Genomic DNA, 22,021 nt, shown 5'->3' on the forward strand with positions numbered 1-22,021 from the left:
CACTGCACAAAGCATAAGGACTGACTGTTTAAATGCCAATGGTTAATTAGGAAAGGTTCAATCAACGCTAACTTACAACTGTTATCAGGCACACAAACAGCAAACTGAGGTAGAATCTTGCCATTCACTGTGGCTTCCCCATCTGTAATGACGTGCCAAGAAGCACAATAAAGGAGAAAAATCTAGTAGCTTCAAACTACTGAAATCCATGAACAATCAATCCCTGGCTTGCAATACTTTATCTTGAACCTGGTCTTTCTTGGCCACAGAAAAGCAAAATTATATGGAAAGTAAGTTAAGAACAATCTTAAAAAGTCATGTATCTGGCAATCAGAGACCATTTTTTTCTTCCTTATTTTGCCCACTCCCTAAAACCTTGTAGAAAAAGAAAAGAAAAACATCCTGATTTCAGAAGGTAGCTCTCCCCATTCAATGAAGTTGCAAATGAGCGAGGAAGGTACACACTATAACCAAAAGAAGACCAAAACCAAAAACAAGGGAAAAAAAGAAAGCACACTTCTCTGGGATTGGAAAAAGAAAGGAGGGCGATCAAGACACAGGGAGCAACATTGCCACCAAGTGGTGACAGTGCCTCAAGTCACCCTCTGACATCTAACTAAACCAGCGGTTTCACTCAGGGTCACAATCAGAATGCTTTGGGTGGGTTTAAAAAGAAAGAAGAGTTCAAGCGCAGGCCCAACCCCACCCTCCTGACACAGTGAGAGCAGAGGGCCAGGTGCAGCCCATATTATAAGTCTCCCCACGTGACTGATACACAGTGAACGCTGAGAACCATGGGTCAAAACAAAGGGTCATACAGACGTCACTGTGATGCTTACAGGTTCCAGTAAAGTCCTACTTGCAGTTATTCTGTTTATACCATCCATTACAATTTCCCAATGGTATATAAAGTTTTGAAAATTTGGCCATGAACAATACAAATAAATCATAGTCACACAGCAGTTGCTACATTTTTCACAATAATATAAAATAGTCATTATAAAGATTCAGGTTATATTCCTTGGTTTTGCCATTATTTACATCTAATATCTAATCCAATCGACTTAACTGTACCATAAATTAGGCATATTGACACAGCTATACTCAACACAAAAACCCTTTGAACGTTAGTTTCAGTGGACTATTTACTTATACAATGGGTTTCAAATCAATAAATCTTATCTATATTAGATGGGTTTTCCTTTTTTAAACAAGACATGTAAAGCCTGAATGCTTCTATTGTTGGCGAAATCGGTAAATGCACAATGTAATCTGAAATGCTTAAATGAAAGGCATTAGACCAAGACTAAAACTGTTCCTTGGCACAGAGGTAAGTAAAAGAATTTTCCCCCATTCCACGGTTGGGAGTTACCTAAAAAATTATTTCTTAACAACAAAGAATTATTTTTTGTATGAAACACTACGAGGAAAAACTGTGGAGTATTTCTACTACCAAACATCTAAGTCAGAAGTTGATTTTCAGCATTTTTTGCAGGCCTGACAATTAGGTCTGAGCCCACAGCTAAGAAAACAAACACCTGCACACTCTCTGTGCCCTGCTGCCACCCAGGAGACAAAGCTTCCCTAAAAAACAAAGCGGCAGGAACGAGGCAGAGGCCAGATGTTTGGTTTCACTTGGCACATTGTCAGATTCTTCTTTATCCCTATTGCCATGTGTTTTGTATCACTGCATTTTCCCCACCAGACCAACTCTTTGCTTCTCCAGGGAGCACAAATCCTCTCAAAAAATGTCACTGATGACCCAGATTTCTCTGAGGTCTGACACACATGGGTGACGCCTTAGGTTATCTACAACAGCAGAGAGACACACAGGAGTCCTAAACCTAGGACCAGATGGTCTGGGCTGGATGGACCCTGGTCACTCATTCCAAGCCCTTGCCACTCACAGTGGGCCAGTATCGTCAGCATCGCTGGGGAGCCCATCAGAAACGGAGACCGTCTGGACCCACCCAGACCCACAGCACCAGAATCTGCCTTCACCGAGATAGCCAGAGGAGTCTGAGCACAGGGCAGTCTGTGAAGGGCTGCTCCAGATGAGGACCCGGAGAAAGCCCTTTAATCCTCAGGTGTGTTCACCCTCCATCTGAGGGATGAGCGTACCTCTACCGCCTTTACCTTCACAGCAGGCCTGTGGTGGGGATCCACGGCGGGAAGGCTTGAGAACGACCAAGGGCGGTTATCAGGAGCAATAACATCTGCCTGCAGCCCGCTCTCCGAGCGCAGTCTCCAACACACCCGACCTTCAGGGCTCTGCCCTGGGACAGATTTAACTGAACCCCCGTAACACCACCCTCTGTCGAGTTTATAGTTTACCAAGTACGTACCTTTCACACAGTCAGTCTCTCACAAACCTTTCACCCAAAGAACCGGTAACACAAAGGAGAGAGAATGCCTTTCCCTGGGGTTTCTGGGGCACCAGTCCTAAGTGGCCACAAACTTAAAGCATCACTGAAGACTCTGCTTTAAATTTAAACCACCATGCAACTCTTAGTATTCTACTTTACGATCTACTTATGTTTGCTTTATCACAAAAATAAACTTGCCTTGCCAAGTCTCCAAGCAAGTGGCTGCCCTATTTATCACACAGTTTCCCGGCGATGCGGCGATGCCGTGCACCTGACCTACCAGCGGAGAAGCAGACACCCCCCTTTCTCCAGGGGTCACAGTGGAAACCACCCTGCTGGACTCTGGTAACCTAACTTCAAGTGGGAATCCCTAGAAGGGACCAACTGGTCTCTGTTGAGTTAAAACAAACAAACAAACAAACAAACCAGCCTGGGATTTGGGAATGTTTGCGCTTGTTCTACTAAACGTTTATAAGTAAATTTCTAAATGGAAATTAACTGCCTACCAGTTAGGTCTCCAAAACATGAAATTCAGATTCTTACAACTCAATTATTTCACAGGAATTGTGCACAGAGAAAGCCACACACCCCTGAGGAAGGGACAAGCTGACCTGGAGACAGTATCTGTGCAGTCTCATCTCTCCATTTCTGTCCACACTGCCTGGCTTTGGACTTTCCTCTCTTTCACACTCTATTTAATTGGAGTCACACTCCCTACTCACTAACACGTTTCTCTCTAGAATTTAGCCCATCTATGAAAACCAGAACCCCCAAATTACAGAAAATTCTATTTCTCCTTCCCTTGTATCCTTACAGCTCTGCAAACACCATGGTTTTTAAATTTCTAGTTTCCTTTATTAGTTTTTTCCAAAGAGGATGAAATGGATGGGACAGTACAAATATCCCTGTCTCACTTTTTTACCTTGAAGAAAGATTAGACTTGTTTCACTGAAGTTTGCAGTGCCAGAATACAAATGCAAAATAGTCACAAAGAGCCACTCCGAGTACCTGGAACATTTTAAAAGTTCCTTAAACTTTTAAAGGAACTGCTGAAGTGTTCCTTACAAGCAGACTTTTAAGTCCCTCATGCCACCGGCTGCAGACACCTGGGCCGCCCATGGGTCCCAGCCCTGAGGCAGAGCCGCACAGAGGCCTAGAGGCGCCTCTAGCAGCACACTCTGCCTGGGACAGCCCGGCTGACGAAGGGACCTCTGGGACCCTCAGCTGCCTGAGGATCTGGAGGTCTCACAGCTGGAGGGGAACATGCAGAAAGCATGTTGGTCCAAGTGGCCCCAGACCACAGTGGAAGGTGCTGCTCTCTGCGCCCTAAGGATGGGAAGCAAACAGCGGCAGAGAATGAAGATGTCTGATTTGGGAGAAGAAAATTTAGACAGATGTTAAGGAATCAACCTCCCTCCCGGCACACTCCAGTCCCAGTGCTAACATGCAGGGAGGGGTACGATTAACTGAAGGCAAGTCTGTATGTTAAAATGCTCTGAAACGTGTTGCTGCCTGGCTGGCAACGGGACACAGGAATAGACTGAGAACAAATGCCCGACACAGGGAGGCTCCAGAGGAGGGAGCAGGCCCGCAGGGCCTATGTGCAGTTCAGCAGGAACTGCGGGGCACAGACCCACAAGCTCTGGTCCTGCTGACCAGCTCTGTGGTTTGGGGAAAATGACTTCAGCCACTCCAAGCTTCTGCTCCCTCATCTGTGAAACTGGTGTAACAAAAATGCCGACCTTCATAAGGTTGACTGGGGATTAAAGGAAATAACTCATGTAAAGCACTTGGCAAAAATAAGGGCATGATAAGTTATTATTATTATACCAATTCAGAGTTGTAAATGCTTCTATTTTCTCTTACCTCTCTCTTTCATACAGAGTACCTACCACATAATTTAAAAATTCAGGCAGCATTTCTTAAGTAAGAGCAGAAAGGACATAAGCAGGAAGAAGAGGAAGGAGGAGGGAGTTGAGAAATCACTAAGGACCAAATATTAAGCTTGTAAGAATCTGAGCAATTTACTTGCCTTCCCTTAAAAGTCATATAGCCTGTGGACTGCAGGAACCTGGTGATAGAGATAATGAATAAGTAAGTAACTAGAGTATGTTTCAAAGAGAGAAATGCTATAGGAAAAATCAGAGTAAGAGTAGGAACGTCTGATGGGGTGGGGTGCCACTTGAAATAGAGTGGCCAGTGCAGCTTCAGTGAAAAGGTGATTTTCAGCAATAATCTGAAGCAGGTGAGGGACTCAGTCATGGTTATACCAGTGGAAGAGCATTCCAGGCATGGCCATGGAATGGCACGACCATGGCTCACACTGGCTGCCAGAGAATCAAAACCCTGGCCGATCAGCACAGCAGCTCCTCCGGGGCCCCAGAGGCAGGACGGCGCGGGCCAGCGGCTCCACGGCAACCCCTGCAGAGGGGCCGAGGCCAGAGAAGCTTCCAGCGGGAGCACCAGAAGGACTTCCACACAGGGAAGGTGACTTTATACCAGAAACGTGTGCACCACTGATCAGTCTTTCTAATCTTATGAATTCTTCAATTCTTAAATAAAATGTCAATAAAAACATCACGCTCCCCTATCTCAATCAGTGTGGCAAGAGGCATAATTAGTCCTATATCATAGGTGAGGAATTAGACAGCTGGTTCCAGATCACGGCTCCTAAGGGGAAAAGCTGGGATTCGGATGCAGGCACTCCGCTCCTGCTTTCAGAGGAGGTTTCCCTGAATGAGCTCTAAATTCTTTCCCAAAGCTCATCTTCATGACCACCTCAGGCCACGATGAAGAGGTCAGCTCTCTGCTTTCCTGCAAACAAGTAGGTGATCCTGGGGGGCCTGTTAGGCAGACATTGGGGTGCTATTTTTAGTACCATTTCCAGCAGGGGAGATGGACACACCAAGTCCTGGGTTCCCAGTTTCCTGGAGACCATGCCGCCCGGCCTGCAGGGTACTGGATGGATCTGCTCAGTGCTCTGACCTCTGGGGCAATAACAACTTATCCCATCTCATTCCCTGCAAACTTCTGCCCAGCTGGGTCAGAGGGCACAGGATTCACCAAAGAACCCTGTCCATTGCAAACATTATCAATAACAATGCAACCTGGAGTTAAATATCCATTTCTTACAATATTCCCAGACTAACCCAATTAAAAAGAGAAGTTTCCTGCTTAACTTTCAAAAAGAGAATTCAGACACAAACTATGGCGTTCTTCCCCATTCCCTTTCTACCTGCTGGGGTGACACAAGATCACATTGTCTCACGCCGTCCACAGCGCCATCTCCTTGCCCATTTTATCTTGGGGTTCTCCAGAGAATCGAGCATTTGCCAGCACTGACTAATCTTCTGACTCAGGTCCCCCAGACGCTGACCAGGAGATACCAGTGCGGGTCCCGTCTAGAAACTCACCGTACTTCCAGGAAGTATGGGAAAAGAGTGGCACCAGGGTGGGGCCTGTAGACACCAGCCATTTCCTCAGAGGCCAGAGCTCCAACCGGGAGCTGTGCATTTTACGAGCCTGCTGTTTTCTACAGCCACGACCGCAGCAACCCCTTTGGCTTAGAATTTTACAAGTTTAAAAAGGAGGGAACTAGGTTACACAATCTGGCTGTTGGACATTAGTAGGCAATCTACAACATGAAAATGAAATCTTTAAAACAAAAGTGTCTAAAATGATACAAATTGAAATAACTCAATTTACTAAAAAAAATTTTTTCATCACACTGAATGAATCAATCCAGCGCTCCTTTACACTGCTCCTGCTAGGGAACATGGGTATAGGAAGCTAAACACACCACTGCTCCAAACGCAGTAACGGCAACAAAAGTGTTACCACTTGACATGTGATATGTCTTTAGGTTTTCAAAGCACTTTCACATTTATCATTTAATGTAATTCCATGAGATGTGAAGAGCCAACACTACTGTAACCATTTTAGAACCAAAGGAACTAAGCACAAATGAAGTTCTATGATTTATATCACAAAGCGAGCTGAGCCCAAACCAGACTCTTGTTTAATTTGGCAGAGGACTCATTATCCGAATCAAATATTAAGAACTCTGGGGGAGAGAGGCGGGGAGGGAGAGAGAAGAAACAACAGTGGGGGGAGGGGAGCAGGAAGGGAGGGTTCCTCCAACAGCACCGCCTCCCCCCGACAGCTGCATGAAACCTAGTCTGAACACTCTTGGGTTAGCCTTGGCTGCTTCCTAAGAGACATGAAGAAGTGTGTCGAGGGACAAGAGTGAGTCTCCACTACGTGCAGTCTTGCAATCTGAGGAATTCAAGTAATCTTTGGAGGTCTGTTTTGCTGTGCTTTTATAAGGAAAAAATGTTTTCTGATTAAGGAACACTAAGGAAAATAAATATCTACTGTTGAAAGTTTATGACATCACTGGGCAGAGAAAAATCTTAATTTTACTCAGAGGAACTGCATTTAAACTCCTCTTTTACATTATAACTCAACATACAAAGGCCTAAAGATAAACTTTAGCACATCCTCTACAGGCATATCTTGTTTTATTGTGCTTATTAGCTTTATTGTACTTCACAGACACTGCATTTTTTAGAAACTGAATGTCTGTGGCAACCCTGAATTGTCAGATGATGGTTAGCATTTTTTAGCAATCAAGGTTTTTTTAGGTAAGGTATGTATGTCTCTTTTAGACATAATGCTATTGCACACTTAAAAGACTACATTATAGTGTCTATACTATAGTGTAAACATAACTTTTATGTGCACTGGGAAATCACAAAATTTGTGTGATTCACCTTATTGCAATATTCTTCTTATTGTGCTGGTCTGGAACCCTAACCCATAATATCTCTGAGGTCTGCCTGTATTTCTTTAGGCGGCACAAGAACGATGAGAGAGAGAGTCCTCCTGTGACACCAGACTGAGTGACAGCAACTGACAAGGCACAGATCATCACAGGTGTGACCAGTGGGATAGAGGTAGCTCTAAAACCACACCATGCTGAGGTAGGGTGGAAACCGACACTTCAGTTGCAGAGAGGGAAGACAGATCCGCTGGAAACAGTGATAGGCGTTGCCATTTGAGCTTCTCAACCAGGGAACTTTAAAATCCGGGGATGATTTTGACTTGAAATCTCACTTCCCCTCTTCTTCCACCAAATGTGCTTTTGCTACAGATGAAACTGAAGCCAGGATCTAGCTTTACGTCGGGGATGGGCCTTACCTTCGTGTCTGCCGGGAGAATCGCAGGCTTTCTGCGGGGTGGCCACTCGAAGGAAGATCTGCTGCCTCCACGAGTGTCTCCGTGTCTTTACGGGGGTCCCGCTGGCGTCACCAAGATGGCTGGCTTTGGACTCAAAGTCCCTAAAATTACGAGACAATGATTTATGACTGGTGAGGAGATATAAGCAGGTATTTTAGCTTGACTTTTTGTTGTTTTTTAAACAGAGCACTAAATTATAAATTATCTTTGTACCAGCAAACATAACTAGATAATCAGAGACATCAAATCAAACTCGCAGTGGGGCAACACTCCCACAGGACTGCTTTCTGACAGGGTGCTTTTTATGGAAAGAGTAAGGTTACATGTCCTTAATTTATTTTTATGGTAAAAGATATTAAGAACTACACTCCATGGATCTTGGCTTCCAATTGGGCCTCTCTTGGTGCCACTTCAGAAAAGAGAGACGGCCTAAAGGGGGCGCTGTCACCCGGGCCACAATCTCCCCTAGTCTGTGTGAGGGGAGATTTTCTTAGCATAGGCCTGTGTCTCCAAGGATCATCACAAAAAAAAAAAAAAAGAAAGAAAAACATTAAATTACACAGAACCAGCAAGGGCAATAATTATGCAGTCACTTGCTAATGATGACTGTTTTAACATCTGTATGTTTTAAACTGCAAAATAAAATATAGTTTTCAATATACATAAACACAATCACTAATTTCCTTTCTATTCACAGGACAACTTGGGGAACCCCTTGTAACTTACACCTGAATATATACCAACAACTGAACAATCATCTGAACTTAGAGATCAAACATCCTGACTGATTTACTGGCAGCCATATATGCTCATTATCCAGAAACACTTCTATCACTTAGAGACAATGGTTAAGACTTTCTTTAATTTGCTGAAAATAACAATATATTAATAAACTAATCCTAGTCAAAACTGGATAACAGGTTGACTCCACATTTTTTTAAATCACATCATCAGTAAGAAAAAATTATAAGAAAGAAGATACAATAGATCTAGCGAAAATGATTTTTTATATGGCAAAAGTACAGATGAAAAATCCCTATATGTCTAACAATCAACACTTCTACCCAGATTGATATATCTAAATTAAACTCTACCTTTTTGTGTTCATAAAGTCAGAGGTGTTATTTTCATCTACAGGAGCCAGAAATTTTAGAAAATTTGGCACAGAGGAAGAAGAATGAAGTTTTTTCCGCAGGGCATTACGGTAGGAGATGCTGAGAGTGTGGTTGAAAAAAGAGTTTAGGATAAAGAAACAAAAACACACAAAGTATAAAACATAACCTTCAAAACAGAAGAAACATTTTATAGTTCTAAGGCTAAGGAAATTAAAGCAGGTAAGAAGTCAAAAATAGTTTACAAATGAGATTTAACTTTCATTTTCAGTCAATAAAATTCTATTATTTTAAATGAATGGAATCAATGAACTAATTAACAAACATCAGTCCAGTTACACAAGATGAATAAATTCTAAAGATGTGCTGTGCAACACTGTGTCTACAGTTACAACACTCTGCCCATAGTTAGTAATACCGTGAACACGCAAAAAATTTGTTAAGAGGGTAGACCTCATGTTAAGCGTTCTGACCAAAATAAAAACAAAACCACAACAATAAAAAATTCAGTCCATCATCCAAAATGACTCCTTCCTTCCAAAGTAGAAAAATAATTTGCCTAAATTAATGAGGAAGTTTCTGATATGGCACAAATCGCAATGTATATGATCAAGCACATTGCTGTTAACGTGTGTGTGTGTGTGTGTGTGTGTGTGTGTACACTAGCGCAGGGGAATGTGAAAATAAGTATATAAAAAATAATTTGCCATCAAGACTGTTTTCATAATAATTTTGAGGGAATTAATCAATAGTAAAATTAAGTAGATTCAAATGATAGACTGAAAATAGGAAAACCAAAACCAGACAAGCGCACACACACACACACACACACACACACACACACACACACACACACACACACAAGCGGTGGCCCCGGGGTCCTTGTGTAGACATTCAGCACACTCTCTCTGCGTGAGCATCCCGGGAAGACGAACGACACTGAACTTGCCATGCGGGTGGCTCACCTCTTCGGCACAGCAATGCCACTCTGTTCTCCACTTGGGTAATGTTTGAGGTACTTAAAAAAATTGGGCGAGGAGGCAGAGGGGGTAAGACGAGGTGGAGGAGCAGGAGCTGAAGACTGACCTGAGCCACTTTTAGACTCGCCAACAGGTGGATGATTCCCACTAAATAGCAATTAGAGAGAAAGCAGGGGAGTTAGAGTAAAAGCGGGGGACGGCACCGCGCAGGAATCGCAGAGGGCACACGGAGGAAACAGGAACTGTCACAGTTAGAGGGTGCCCTCCTCTTCTGCGCCCCAATTCCTGCTGGCAAAGGCAGCTCTCAGTCAAGAGGGCACTGTGAAAGGTCCCTCTTGATCACTTCCCACGTGCCTATGTGCGCAAGAGACCCGTTTCCTCTACTCCTTTCTTAGGATCTGACAGGGGAAAATTTTTTTTAATTAAAACAAAAGCAAAGGAAAGCAAAACAAAATCCAGAGTTTTAGAAATACATCTCTCTTCAAAATGAACAATAACCTGCCTTGAATGTCCAAGTTCCATTTCCTGTGCATAAGTGAGCAGAGTTCATGAGGGGGGAGCAAAGCAAAAGAGGCATGCTGGGGGGCGGGGGAGGAGGGGGAGGACGGTACCACGCCCCCCCATCACCCGCGCCCCGCAGGACCCTTTAGAAAGCTGCTTTCTTAGGAGAGAAGGGAAATGGACTGTCAGGGACTTCTCATTTCCTGCCACCTCTGGCTTGTGTGAAACAGTGGGCTTATTAGCAAGAGGACTAGAAATCTCCAGACAGGAAAAGTTCCAATATCACTAATATGCCAGAAAAAGAGAGGTGGGAGCCAGTGCAGAGGCAGAATAAAACGAGTGTGCGCGCAGGGTTTTAAGAAACATGACAAGAACCCACAAAGCCTCAAACAAACTATGCTTGCCTCCAAAACATCACAGAATTGAATATTAGCTTCTGAAGCATGTCCTGCTTTGGGATCACAGTTATCCAGCCAAATTCCAAAGAACCATCATTAACTATTTTCAATGGCGTACGGAAAACAGAGCTGAGCGGCTCTACTAGCTCGTTTGAGATCGCTAGCACGTGTCACTGCTTCACCAGCAACACCCCAACACCCACCCCCATGTGGACTCTCCCTCATCTGTGCAGGGCCTGCACCGAGACACACGTCCTGGCTTCTGTTGTCACCAAAATCAGGCAGCAGCTGCACACAGGTGTGGCCTACTTCATCCTTCTACAGTGAGGAGTTTTAAAATATTTTTAAAGTGATTTTTTTTAAAATTTTATTTATTTGTTTATTTATTTTTTGGCTGCGTTGGGTCTTCGTTTCTGTGCGAGGGCTTTCTCTAGTTGCGGCGAGCAGGGGCCACTCTTCATCGTGGTGCGTGGGCCTGTCACTATCGCGGCCTCTCCTGTTGCAGAGCACAGGCTCCAGACGCACAGGCTCAGTAGTTGTGGCGCACGGGCTTAGTTGCTCGGCGGCATGTGGGATCTTCCCAGACCAGGGCTCGAACCCGTGTCCCCTGCATTGGCAGGCAGATTCTCAACCATTGCGCCACCAGGGAAGCCCCTAAAGTGATTTTTAAACATACCTCTGTGTCCATTCATGGTCTCTGACACTTGGAGTCAAATTAATTGCCAAGGGACCCCAGGAGGAGGCGGGAGAACTTCTAGTACTGCTTACCCAGCTCTACAGCCAGGAAATCCCAACTGCTCACTGGAGCCCAATTATTAAAATTAGTAAATCTTGTTCGAAGAATCCAGAACTCTCACATTGGAGGAGGTTTTAGAGACCACCTATTGTGTCATACAGTGTCAACTGTGTCATACAGTGAAGTGAAGTAACTTTGCCCGGGTCACAGACGGCTTGGGACAGAGCTAGGACAGAGGCCCCGGCATCACTGCGCTTCTCGCCGGGGCCTCCAAATGAGCAGACTCACCTGACTGCTCACTCGCTACTTCCCTCCAGGCCAGAGGCAGAGCGCACGGTCAGGGCTGCCTCTCACTGTGTGAGGAGGAACCATTCTGCATCTTAGGGGCCATTTCTGCTCGTCTTACCTGCTTCCTCACCGTACTTGCACTTGAACAGGTAACAAGCATCTCTTACATCTACATATTTCCCAAGGGAGGAAGACGGGAGGAACACGTCACTGCTTCGAGTTTTACCTTTTTAAGCCAAGAGTGAAACCTGACTCAGGTTTCTCTTTTCACCCAACAGACATGCCTGGGATGCACATACCTGGTTAGTAACAGACATGCCCCAGCCATTTAGACAACAAATCTACATTTTCAACAAATCTTACTTTCGTTCATGAGGCGTCTCTGTGCTCACTGAGTGATACCTCACAAGTTTCCTTTGCGAGACCCCTGGAGACCCCCGTGCCGGCTGCAGAGGTTCCTGGCGTTCCACGGGGACGTGACTCAGAGTGTTGGCGCGCCTTCTGAAGCCCTGCTGGGGTGAGAGCAGGGCTGGCTCTTCCGCGGGGTGGCTCTCTGAGTCACTGGACAGGTCATCCGAGGAGCCAAGGAGTCTGAAGGAGCTCTCAGAGATGGGCAAGGCCTCCTTTTCACACACAGACGGCTCCTGGCAGCAGGCAGACAGCAGATCAGACACAAGGCAAGGCACTTGTGGGACTTACAGATCTCTAATTCCAGCTGCAGGAAAACATTTCAAAATGTAGGCACATCTTCTGATCGCAGTGCCATCTAGAGGCCACCAAGAGTATACGGCGATAAAGGCCCACTAAATGCCTGCTCCCCGGAGACAAAACGTTAGTGTGCAGGACAAATGGGGAAACTGTCCAAGTGCAAGTGTGAAGCACATAAATTATAACCAGTAACTGCCCTAAGCAAAGCTGAAATAGTTCTCTTTCTAGAAAAGAGAGCTCTTTACTACTGCCTATAACAAGTATAGCGAGTGCTGTGTAACTTGTCTGCACAGTTTAAACAAATCAAGTTCTTTATCTTGGCAAAGTGTGTTCATACATGTGATAGCCACATTTTATGGCTCTCTCTGAATTTGATCTAATGTTTGGATTTAACTTGGTAATCTTGAGTGTTAAAAATTACATCCTATATTATTCTTAGATATGGAAAATCTCTCTCTAGGCACTTATTGACATGATTCAGGGCAAATCACTTAACTTCTTCCTGCACCTCAATTTCCTCATCTGTAAAAGGGTAGAGTGAAAATTTATCTCACCAGGTTTCAGAATTAAGCAAGCTAATACAACTAAAAGTACTTGTCTGATGTTAAATGTTATATAAATATGTTATTGTCTTATTAGGCACTCAGTGAATTTCCTGAGTGGGTACTCAAACATTTGTTGAGAATCATGACAATATTCTAATATCGTAGGCTCTCAAGATGCATACTTTTTCAAAGGAATGAACTACCACCACTCATGCTTAGCACTGCACGCCCAGGACGTGGTGGGGGTCAATATATTTTTCTCAAATCAAAAAATATAAAATAACTGATGTGTATAAAATTGATGACTAATAAGAACCTGCTGTATTAAAAAAAAAAAAATTATATATATATATATATATATAACATAAGAAGTGTACCAGCTTGTCCCTACTGAAATTACTAGAAGGGATGAATAAATCAACATGAAAAGAGCAAAAAGGAATGAATGCATCTAATAACGGTGGACTGGAAAATCTAAATTCCACCTGTTCATTTGACCTGCAGTTGAGTGTCTCTTAGATGATAGGTATTAAGGATTTTAATTTTAAAAAATTAAATTTATGTTTATTGAGGAGAAAGGTTATATACACTTAATTTTGTAGGAATTAGATTTAAAAAGCTTAATTCCCAACACATTTTGAAATGTTAATTAAACAGTAACTTAAATTTTTCATTCTTCAGGACTCTACAGTTACCAAGATTCTTTTAATTTAAGGATTCAAAAATGTGTTTAAGACAATTCATCAAGCAATCTCCATCAGGCAAACCTGTTCATCTCAACTCTCATTAACGTCCTTCCCAATTATGTGGAAGAGCTAACCCTTAGCTTCATCTAACACCTGAAAGGGCCACTGGATGTTCAGCTTCTTTGCTTCCAGATGATCAATTTATTGGAAGAGATCCAATTACATAAAAGCACACTTTTACAACAGTTTCTCAATGTCAGGATGAACAAACGATGTAAAGCAGTGCATGTAGCCACACATACAATATACACAAATAGGTTCTGAAAAGCTGCATTTCCCTTAGAATTACCCTAGAAATTCAAACCATGTGTATATTCCTAGATCTGTGATTTGAAGAAGAATAAAAAAAAAAAAGCAGTAAGACTTACTGGAAAAGTCACTTGAGTGACATGAATTTCTTCACAGCATCTTTATTGGAACTAATCTGGAACACCCTCTTCCCTGTCCACTTCCACGGGTGCAATTCCTATACTTTCTCCAAGATCTATCAAAAGCACTACTGCTCCCCTCTCCAAGCTTTCTCTGGTTCCACTGACCAAAAATAGCTCCCCTTCCTCTTGCTCCTGTGACAGCTAAGCTACCATGGCTCTTATTTGAACTCAGGCTCACAGCTACTCTATTCGATGCTGGTATATCTGTCGCCTCTCCTACCAGATGAGTTCCTTCCTGCAGGGTAGAAGCTCTGTCTTTTTCATCTGTATCCAGCAGATAAAAAAAAACCAAAACACTTCCAAACTTCAAATGAATTGTGGGTAGAATCAGTATGGAGGAGATGGAGGGCAGATGACGCTACATTTCACTAAATTCTAACTTAGAAAATCATATTCAGGGCATTCCCTGGTGGTCCAGTGGTTAGGACTCCACACTTCCACTGCCTAGGGCGTGGGTTCAATCCCTGGTCAGGGAACTAAGATCCCGCAAGCCACACAGCACGGACGCCCCGCCCCCCCCCCAAAAAAAAATCATATTCAGAAGACTGGGGTCTAGGGACTTGCTCCCCTAAGTGGGTCCACAGACCAGCGGCATCAACATCACCTTGGAGCTTGTCAGAAATTGGCCATTTCAGGAATCACCCCAGGCCTACTGAATCAGAATCTGCATTTTAACCAGATCCCATTAAACATGCACCTTAGAAATTGAGAAAGCACTCAACTGAGGCAGTGTTTCTCACACTATAGGCTGTAACACATTGGTAGGCAGTGATATCAATTTCGTGGTCTGCCACAAACTTTTTAAAGCAATAGCAAATACCAGTATGTATCACATGTTTACAGTAAACATCATTTTGTGAAATCTTATTTTCATTTTATCTGTGAGCATGTAGGTATGTGTGTTTCTGAACTAGTTTGCAATGTTAAATGTGTAAATTACTGTTGGTTCTGGTCTAAAAACTTTGAAAGCCACATGCCCAGGAGGAAGCACAGAAGAACTTTGATTCCTGTGGTAAGGAGCTGGCCTCCACGACAACTCCCCTTCTTTCCATCCCAGGGCACTCTGACATCCCCAGCACAAAACCCGAAATCCACTTTTCTGGTGGTTAAAAAGTTGAACTAACTAGGTTTAAGTACAGTTCTATGTTTAGCAAGCAAGAAATTAAAACAAGGACATAGACACAGGTCTGCTACCAAAGAGAACTGCTGGCTTGCTCACCAGCACAAAACTGTGCTTGGTGGCAGATGCGAGGGGTGAGGCCTATTTATAAAAATAGTGATGTTTAATTATAATCATAGAGTCAGGCAGAGGACAGAGTAAGTTTCAGGAATTTAAGGTGCATACTTCTCATAATTCGTAAACCCACGTTTGAGGTTTTCCCAATTTAAATTATTTTTAATATTTCATTTAGATTTCATTGGAAAACCTACTAAAGAAAGAAATCCATTGATCACTTGTGATTAATTAGATCTCAGTGGCCTGAAATTGTGCTTTTACCTCTTTGCTTATGGAATAGCCCTCTGTTTTGGTATGTACAACTTTTTGGCTAGAGTAGAACTGCACAACCAGCCCTCCGCCTGCATTATGAAGTCCGGAAGCACCAAATTTTTCATGATTGCAGCTATAAGGCTTCTTTTGTTCCTTCTGATAGGCCCGGTATATAGGAGATGAGCAAGACCCACTTGCTGGTTTCTTCAGGGTGTCATATAAAAAACAATGTGCTTACTTTGCTGGTGTTACTTAACGTGCTAGACACGGAGCTGTCCAGACCCAGACTGGCGGAGTGCTCCTGGAGGCCTCTGGCTTTATTACCCTAGGGAAAGAAAAGCAGTCGAGTTATGACCCCTGAGGCTTTTGTAAAGGCATCTGCTAGAAGCAACCTGGTCTATTTAAATAAGTTCAGGAAAAGTGCATCTACTGAGAAACTCTGCTGAGCACATATGTGCATGAAGACAATCAACATTTCTGTCTTTTTTTTTTTTTTTTTTTTTAACCAAACTAAATGTTCCAAAGCACCTTGTGGGTTAGTCATTTGGCAGGGATGATGGGCAGAAGAGACAACGTGTCTAGAAGAAAAGCAAGCGCTGAAGTGCGCACACTCAACAACAGAGTCCCCCCTCTGAGTCACACGGTGTCATGACCCGCCAGCCTATGACACACAAACCACAATCTCTCGGTCCGGGAGCTCTCAAAGGCAGCCCCACCCCAGTTCTGGTTTTGTAAATGAACTGCTTTTAATTATCTGTAAGGCTGCTGTGAAATTCTCAGAAACAGCTTCATACAAAATAAAATTTATAACAAAAAAAAAATGTTTCAAATGGGGTGGTTCATGAAATAAAAGATAACTATAAGAAGATACTGCAAGCTCCAGAAAGGTGTGAAACTTTGAGAGAAAACAGAACTTCTATTTCTTCGAAGTGCCATCAAGGTATTTACACTCACGCTGGGGTTGGCGTGGGGGGATGTGGGGGTTGGTAGTAATTTCTTAAAGAACTCCCAGATCAGTACATACGTATACTCTGTTCTCCCTATAGAGCTGCAGGCCACAAACTTTTTCCGTAAAGGGCCAGATAATAAATCTCTTATGCTTTGTGGACCATATGGTATCCGTGGCAAGTACTCAACTCTGCAGAAAAGCAGCCTTAGACAACAGGTGAATGAATTGATGTGTCTGTGTTTCAATAAAACTCTATTTACAAAAACAGGAGGTGAATGGTATTTGACCCAAGGGCCACAGTTTGCAGATCCTGCTATAAACAGTTTCAGACACATAACAATAGCAGCTAACGATAACAATTTTTTTATGATGTAATCAGAATTTTTATTTATTTATTTAAATTTGTTTATTTATTTATGTATTTTATTTTTGGCTGCGTTGGGTCTTTGCTGGTGCACGCGGGCTTTCTCTAGTTGAGGCGAGCGGGGGCTACTCTTCGTTGCGGTGCTCAGGTTTCTCATTGCAGTGGCTTCTCTTGTTGCGGAGCATGGGCTCTAGGCGCACGGGCTTCAGTAGTTGTGGCTCGCCGCCTCAGTCGTTGTGGCTCGCAGGCTCTAGAGCGCAGGCTCAGTAGTCGTGGCGCACGGGCTTAGTTGCTCCCCGGCATGTGGGATCTTCCCGGACCAGGGCTCGAACCCGTGTCCCCTGCATTGGCAGGCAGATTCTTAGCCACTGCACCACCAGGGAAGTCTCACAATAACAATTTTTAAACTGTACCTAGTGACACTAGGGAGAATGGAACCCACACCTAGGTGTATCTAATCCATGCTCTTTACAGGGACTGGCCAACAAATAACATTCTTTTGGGAGACAAAAATTCCATAGAATACAAAAGAGTAGAGAACATTTTTTAACCTGGACCAAGTTAAAAACTGAATTTTCAGTGTAGATAACATTTTTCTAACACTGAGAAGACACCAAAAAAGGTTTTACCCTTCTAAACTTTATGATGAACACTGATGGAACGAAAGCAAAGAACTGAATTTCATGTTCTCTCAAAAAAAGTGATTTAACTTAAACTAGGAGGAATTATGCCACTTACCCGGGACAAAATACTTTCTAAAGACTCCGTTAAAGATCTCTTCGCTTTGTTTTTCAGCATATCTAGCCTAAATCGAGTGGCACTAGATGGTAATTCACTTGCAATATTCTCCGCTGCAATCTGTGATGTCTAAAAAGTGAAACAATGGAAAATTAAGTCACTTAGATCTTCCTTCCCTCCTTCTTTCCTTCCTTTTTAAAGGACTGAAAAATCTCTAGAATGCATCTTTTTGACCTCAGGTCATATTCTTTCTGTGACCTCTTCTCATCTGCTCCTTGGAGACATGACTTCAAGTCCAGGAAATAATTTTGCCTCAAAGAGTTGCTTTGCCTACTCCAAACAAAATAAGGAAAAGTGCTTAGAAACTAATCAGTTAACAAAGCAGTTTAGAGCTTGGGCTCTGCGGCTGGATCAGAGATATGTCATTCACTAGCTGTGGCCTCGAGCAAGTCACTTACTTTCTCTGAGCCACAATTTGGTCTTCTGTAAATTGAGATCAACCTCACGATCTAACCATAGTGCTATGTTGTGAGATTAAAACAGGTAAAGCATGTAAAATGTTGGGCACAGCTTCTGGTACAAAGGTAGCTATGATTAGCTTTTCAAAGTAAAGTAACAACTTACTTTTGGGGGCATTTCAGAGGGTGAGACAGAATAAATCTAATCAACTGAAGAATCCATCCTCTCTACCTACACTAATCCCTTCATCCCCTTCTACAGAGTTCTGTCTTTTTCCTCTCTCCCACCTATTGTTTCCATCATCCCATTCATTCTCCTCTGCAACCAAGTCTCTCCCTTAACTGACCAGTAACATGAAACTGACAACATAAAAGTTTGTTTGCCAATCACAAAACGAAGTTTAATGTTACTTATTAACAAAGAGGTATGCTTAAAAAGAAAAACAAAAAACCTCTACTCTAGATTAAATTGTTTCTTCTATGGATTCTTACCTGAATGCTTCCTGCTAGATGATGATTTTGTTAGAAAAATACTCAACCGCATCCTCCATTACTCTAAACACCAACTATTCTTTGCTGTCGTTACATATGTCAAGCATACAGAAAAATGTGCAGATTAATACAGTAAATGCCTTCATACCACCTCCAGCTTTGGCCAAGTTAACATTGTGCAGGTGTTGAGAAGAACAGTGATGAGCACAGGCTCTGGCAGTCACTCAACAAATACTGACTAAGTTATGTAGCATGGGTGGATGCCTTACTAGTTGCAATTTGGTCCTGTGCAATCATTTCCCAAGAGTAAGAGCCTATCCAGACTCGAGTCAGCCTCTACAGCCAAAGGAATTACCCACAAAGAACCCTCAGGGGCCTGCATTTGACTCAATACCAGCTCACTCAAGAAGTTAAGAAACTGTAGACCTGCTTTCAAACTCAAAACCAAAGTTTTCATAAAAAAGAAGCATTTTGAATTGTTCTGATATATACAGAAAATACTGGCTAAAAGACTAGTAGAACGTAGTAGATCCTACATAGAAAAAAAACTGCACTTGTGTTTTTCTTTTTATAAACCAGGCCGTAAGAATGTCTATGTACTTAATTCAATGCTTCTTCTGCTCTCCTCTACCATCTAAAAAGGTTCTTTTCTATGTCTATCACCATAATTCAAATGTAATCTGAAAATAATTCACATTTAGAAAATAATTTGCATTTAGAAAATAACATATTCCTTGTTTATTTTAAACTAAGCATCTAGAAGTTTCTCCTTTGAAGATGATGCTGGTTCTTGGATAAGTTTCTAGTTTGGGGCTCTAGAGTGAATTTGTACTGCAGTCCTCACATTGCCCATCCCAAGACAGATGGGTAAACTCTAAGCATGAACGTTTGGAGCCAAGTTTTAAATTCTGAAGCTACAATGAACCCAGTTCAGAACCCACCATCCAGTTCAGAACCCACCATCCAGTAGTGTCACAATGTATCCACCATCAGCCTTATTCAGAATAACCAGCACCTAGAAATAGCTAAGGTGCCCATCAAAAGGAGAATGGAGAAACAAACTGTGCTATTGACACAATGGAATAAAAAGGAACATAATTACTGATTTATGAAGCAACAAGGACGAATATCAAAAACAATATCAAAAACATTATGCTAAGCGAAAGAAGCCAGAACTAAAAGAGAACATACTGTAATGATTCCATTTATAGAAAGTTCTAAAACAGGCAAAACGAATCTGTGGCAGAAAAAAAATCAAAACAGTGGTTGCCTGGGGGAGGGAGGGAGTGAAGACTGAGTGGGTATGGGGGTACTTTCTGGCATGATGGAGATGTTCTATACCTTGATACGGGTCTGGGCTACCTAAATATATGAAATCCTCAAAACTCAACAAATGGTACACTCAAGATTTGTGCAACTTACTATATGTAAATGTTATCTCCAAAAAACTGTAAATAAATACTAAATTCTAATTAATGATATGCATACTGAAGTGTTTAGGGATCAAGAGTACTAGCATCAGAAACTTACTTTGAAAAGCATCAAAAATAAGGTGGAGTAATAGATGGATAGCTATATGGGAAAGCAAACATAACAAAACGTTTAAAATGGTTTCACCCAGATGGTGGGTATGTGAGTGTTCACTGTGTGATTCTTTCAACTTTTCTGTATGTTTGAAATTTTTTGTAATAAAATGTCAGAAAAAAAAAAAGAAAAAAAGAAAAAATTATCTACTGGATAACGGACCCAGACAAATCGATGAGTGGTTACATAACATTAGACTTTGTCAGTTAATCATTATGCCCCTTAGGAGCTTAAGATAATGTCCTTGGACCTCAGACACGTGGGCTCCACACTGTCTAGCAAATGACTTGACCTCTGTTCCTCATGTCCTTGTCTCTAACATGGGTATTATACCACCTATCTCAAAAAAGTTGTTGTAGAAAAAAATGGAATAATTCATGGAGAGAATTAAAACTATACCTAGTACATGGGAAACATTCAATCAATGGCAGTTGATTTAATATTATTAATTTTTGTACCAGCTCAGTGAATACAAGCAGAAATGACATGTCCATTGATTCAAACATGATACTCTCTAAACTTTATTAATTTATAGGTCTTTGCCCAAACTGAATCCTTTCCCATAAGATCAAAGGATTCATTCACTTTGTTTTCCACTTTATGGAATGATTCCTCGGACAGGTGTCCAACACTAACACTTCAGTCTGAAAAGCATGTACAGTGTGGCATCACCACAGCTCTGAGAAGTACAGCCCTGAGACTGTGCTCCTTGTCTTCCATCTACTTTTGAAGGCTGCTGGACACAGACCACACTTCTACCTCTCTCTAGGTCAAGTCAAAACACATTTTCAAAGGTTACAGGAATTTTTAGGAGCAATAAGAAGATAATGAAATCCATGTGGTTAAATTATCTGGTAGCAGAAAGTGAGAGCAGGAATCTATTGGTGAACTCTCAAAAGTTCATCTGATCGATCTATAAAGCAGCTGCGGCTCCAAAAAGCCGAACTCGGAGCCCAAGAGGGTGTCCAGCCTAGGGGACACCCAACTACTGCCCAGACACCAGTTCCACTTTGTGAGACTTGGTCTTCTTTACATTAAATTCTGTTTTCAAATGAAAAAAAAAAAATTAATATATTTCTTTACTGTACTAGTCTATGCCCAAATCATAAAGATACTACCCTGTTCCACAAAAATGAGATTGCATTTAGGGCAAAACTTTCCATCCACCATAAACATTTCATTCTCCTTTCTAGCCGTTATAAATTATTTCAAAATTATCAATTTCCTGTTGGAACAAGTTAGAGTGACTCAGGAAAGAGAAAATCAAAACATAGAATAACTATCAGTGGCACAAGAGAAAAAAGGAAAGAAAATGAGAAAAGAAATGTGTTGAAAAGTGAACTAGGGAATTAACTGAAAACTTAGACTGGGTGGCCCATCCAAAAGTGAACAGGAGGATAACAGAACTTGCCCACTCTCTTAAGGGTACCGGCTGAGAAGGGAGGAAGGTCAACACACAAAGGCCAAAAACACAGTGTACTGATATTAGGGTCACAGTTAAGGGGCCCTAGAGTTGGCCGATGAAATTAAAAACAATGTTGGCCACTGTATGTGACCAGGAGTTCAGGAAAGGCACACAATTGCCAAAGCCAGCTGGAAAGCAGAAAGCAAATGGGGAGAGTTGCTGTGTGTGCATCCAAGTAAAACTGCATCACGGTTACGTTACCAGAAAAGCAGAGGCTGTTTACAGGGAAAATAGCAAGAGAAGAGCACACAACTGAGCATTAAAACACCTTGAGAATAAGCACTCAGGAAGTATTCTTTTTAAAAAAAGGCAATATACTTCTGGAAATTAAAGACTTTTTGAACATCCTTCACTGATTTTTCTCTAGGCTTTCTGGCCTAGCAGTAACTTAAACAAATATAAAATGCATGTTTAGAAGCTATAATGGTTATTA

The 22,021-nt window shown here is 42.3% G+C and overlaps 1 protein-coding gene across 9 annotated transcripts in view; it reads right to left on the bottom strand.

Annotated features, from left to right (window-relative positions):
* Window positions 1-22,021, bottom strand: part of TBC1D1 (TBC1 domain family member 1) — a 216,874-nt gene that overhangs the window by 63,437 nt on the left and 131,416 nt on the right. For 3 of the 9 annotated variants that reach the window (XM_082464149.1, XM_082464155.1, XM_082464157.1), the window contains 6 exons: window positions 17,590-17,718; window positions 15,777-15,863; window positions 11,983-12,263; window positions 9,682-9,843; window positions 8,699-8,818; window positions 7,566-7,705 (listed from right to left, as the gene is read on the bottom strand). In XM_082464149.1, the coding sequence (XP_082320275.1) occupies window positions 7,566-7,705; window positions 8,699-8,818; window positions 9,682-9,843; window positions 11,983-12,263; window positions 15,777-15,863; window positions 17,590-17,718 (919 nt within the window). The remainder of the gene's footprint in view (window positions 1-7,565; window positions 7,706-8,698; window positions 8,819-9,681; window positions 9,844-11,982; window positions 12,264-15,776; window positions 15,864-17,589; window positions 17,719-22,021) is intronic. The other 6 variants (XM_082464153.1, XM_082464156.1, XM_082464150.1 and 3 more) reach the window with 5 other exon arrangements.

Source organism: Balaenoptera physalus, assembly GCF_965194825.1.
Source record: "Balaenoptera physalus genome assembly, chromosome: 5".
NCBI classification, from domain to species: domain Eukaryota; kingdom Metazoa; phylum Chordata; class Mammalia; order Artiodactyla; family Balaenopteridae; genus Balaenoptera; species Balaenoptera physalus.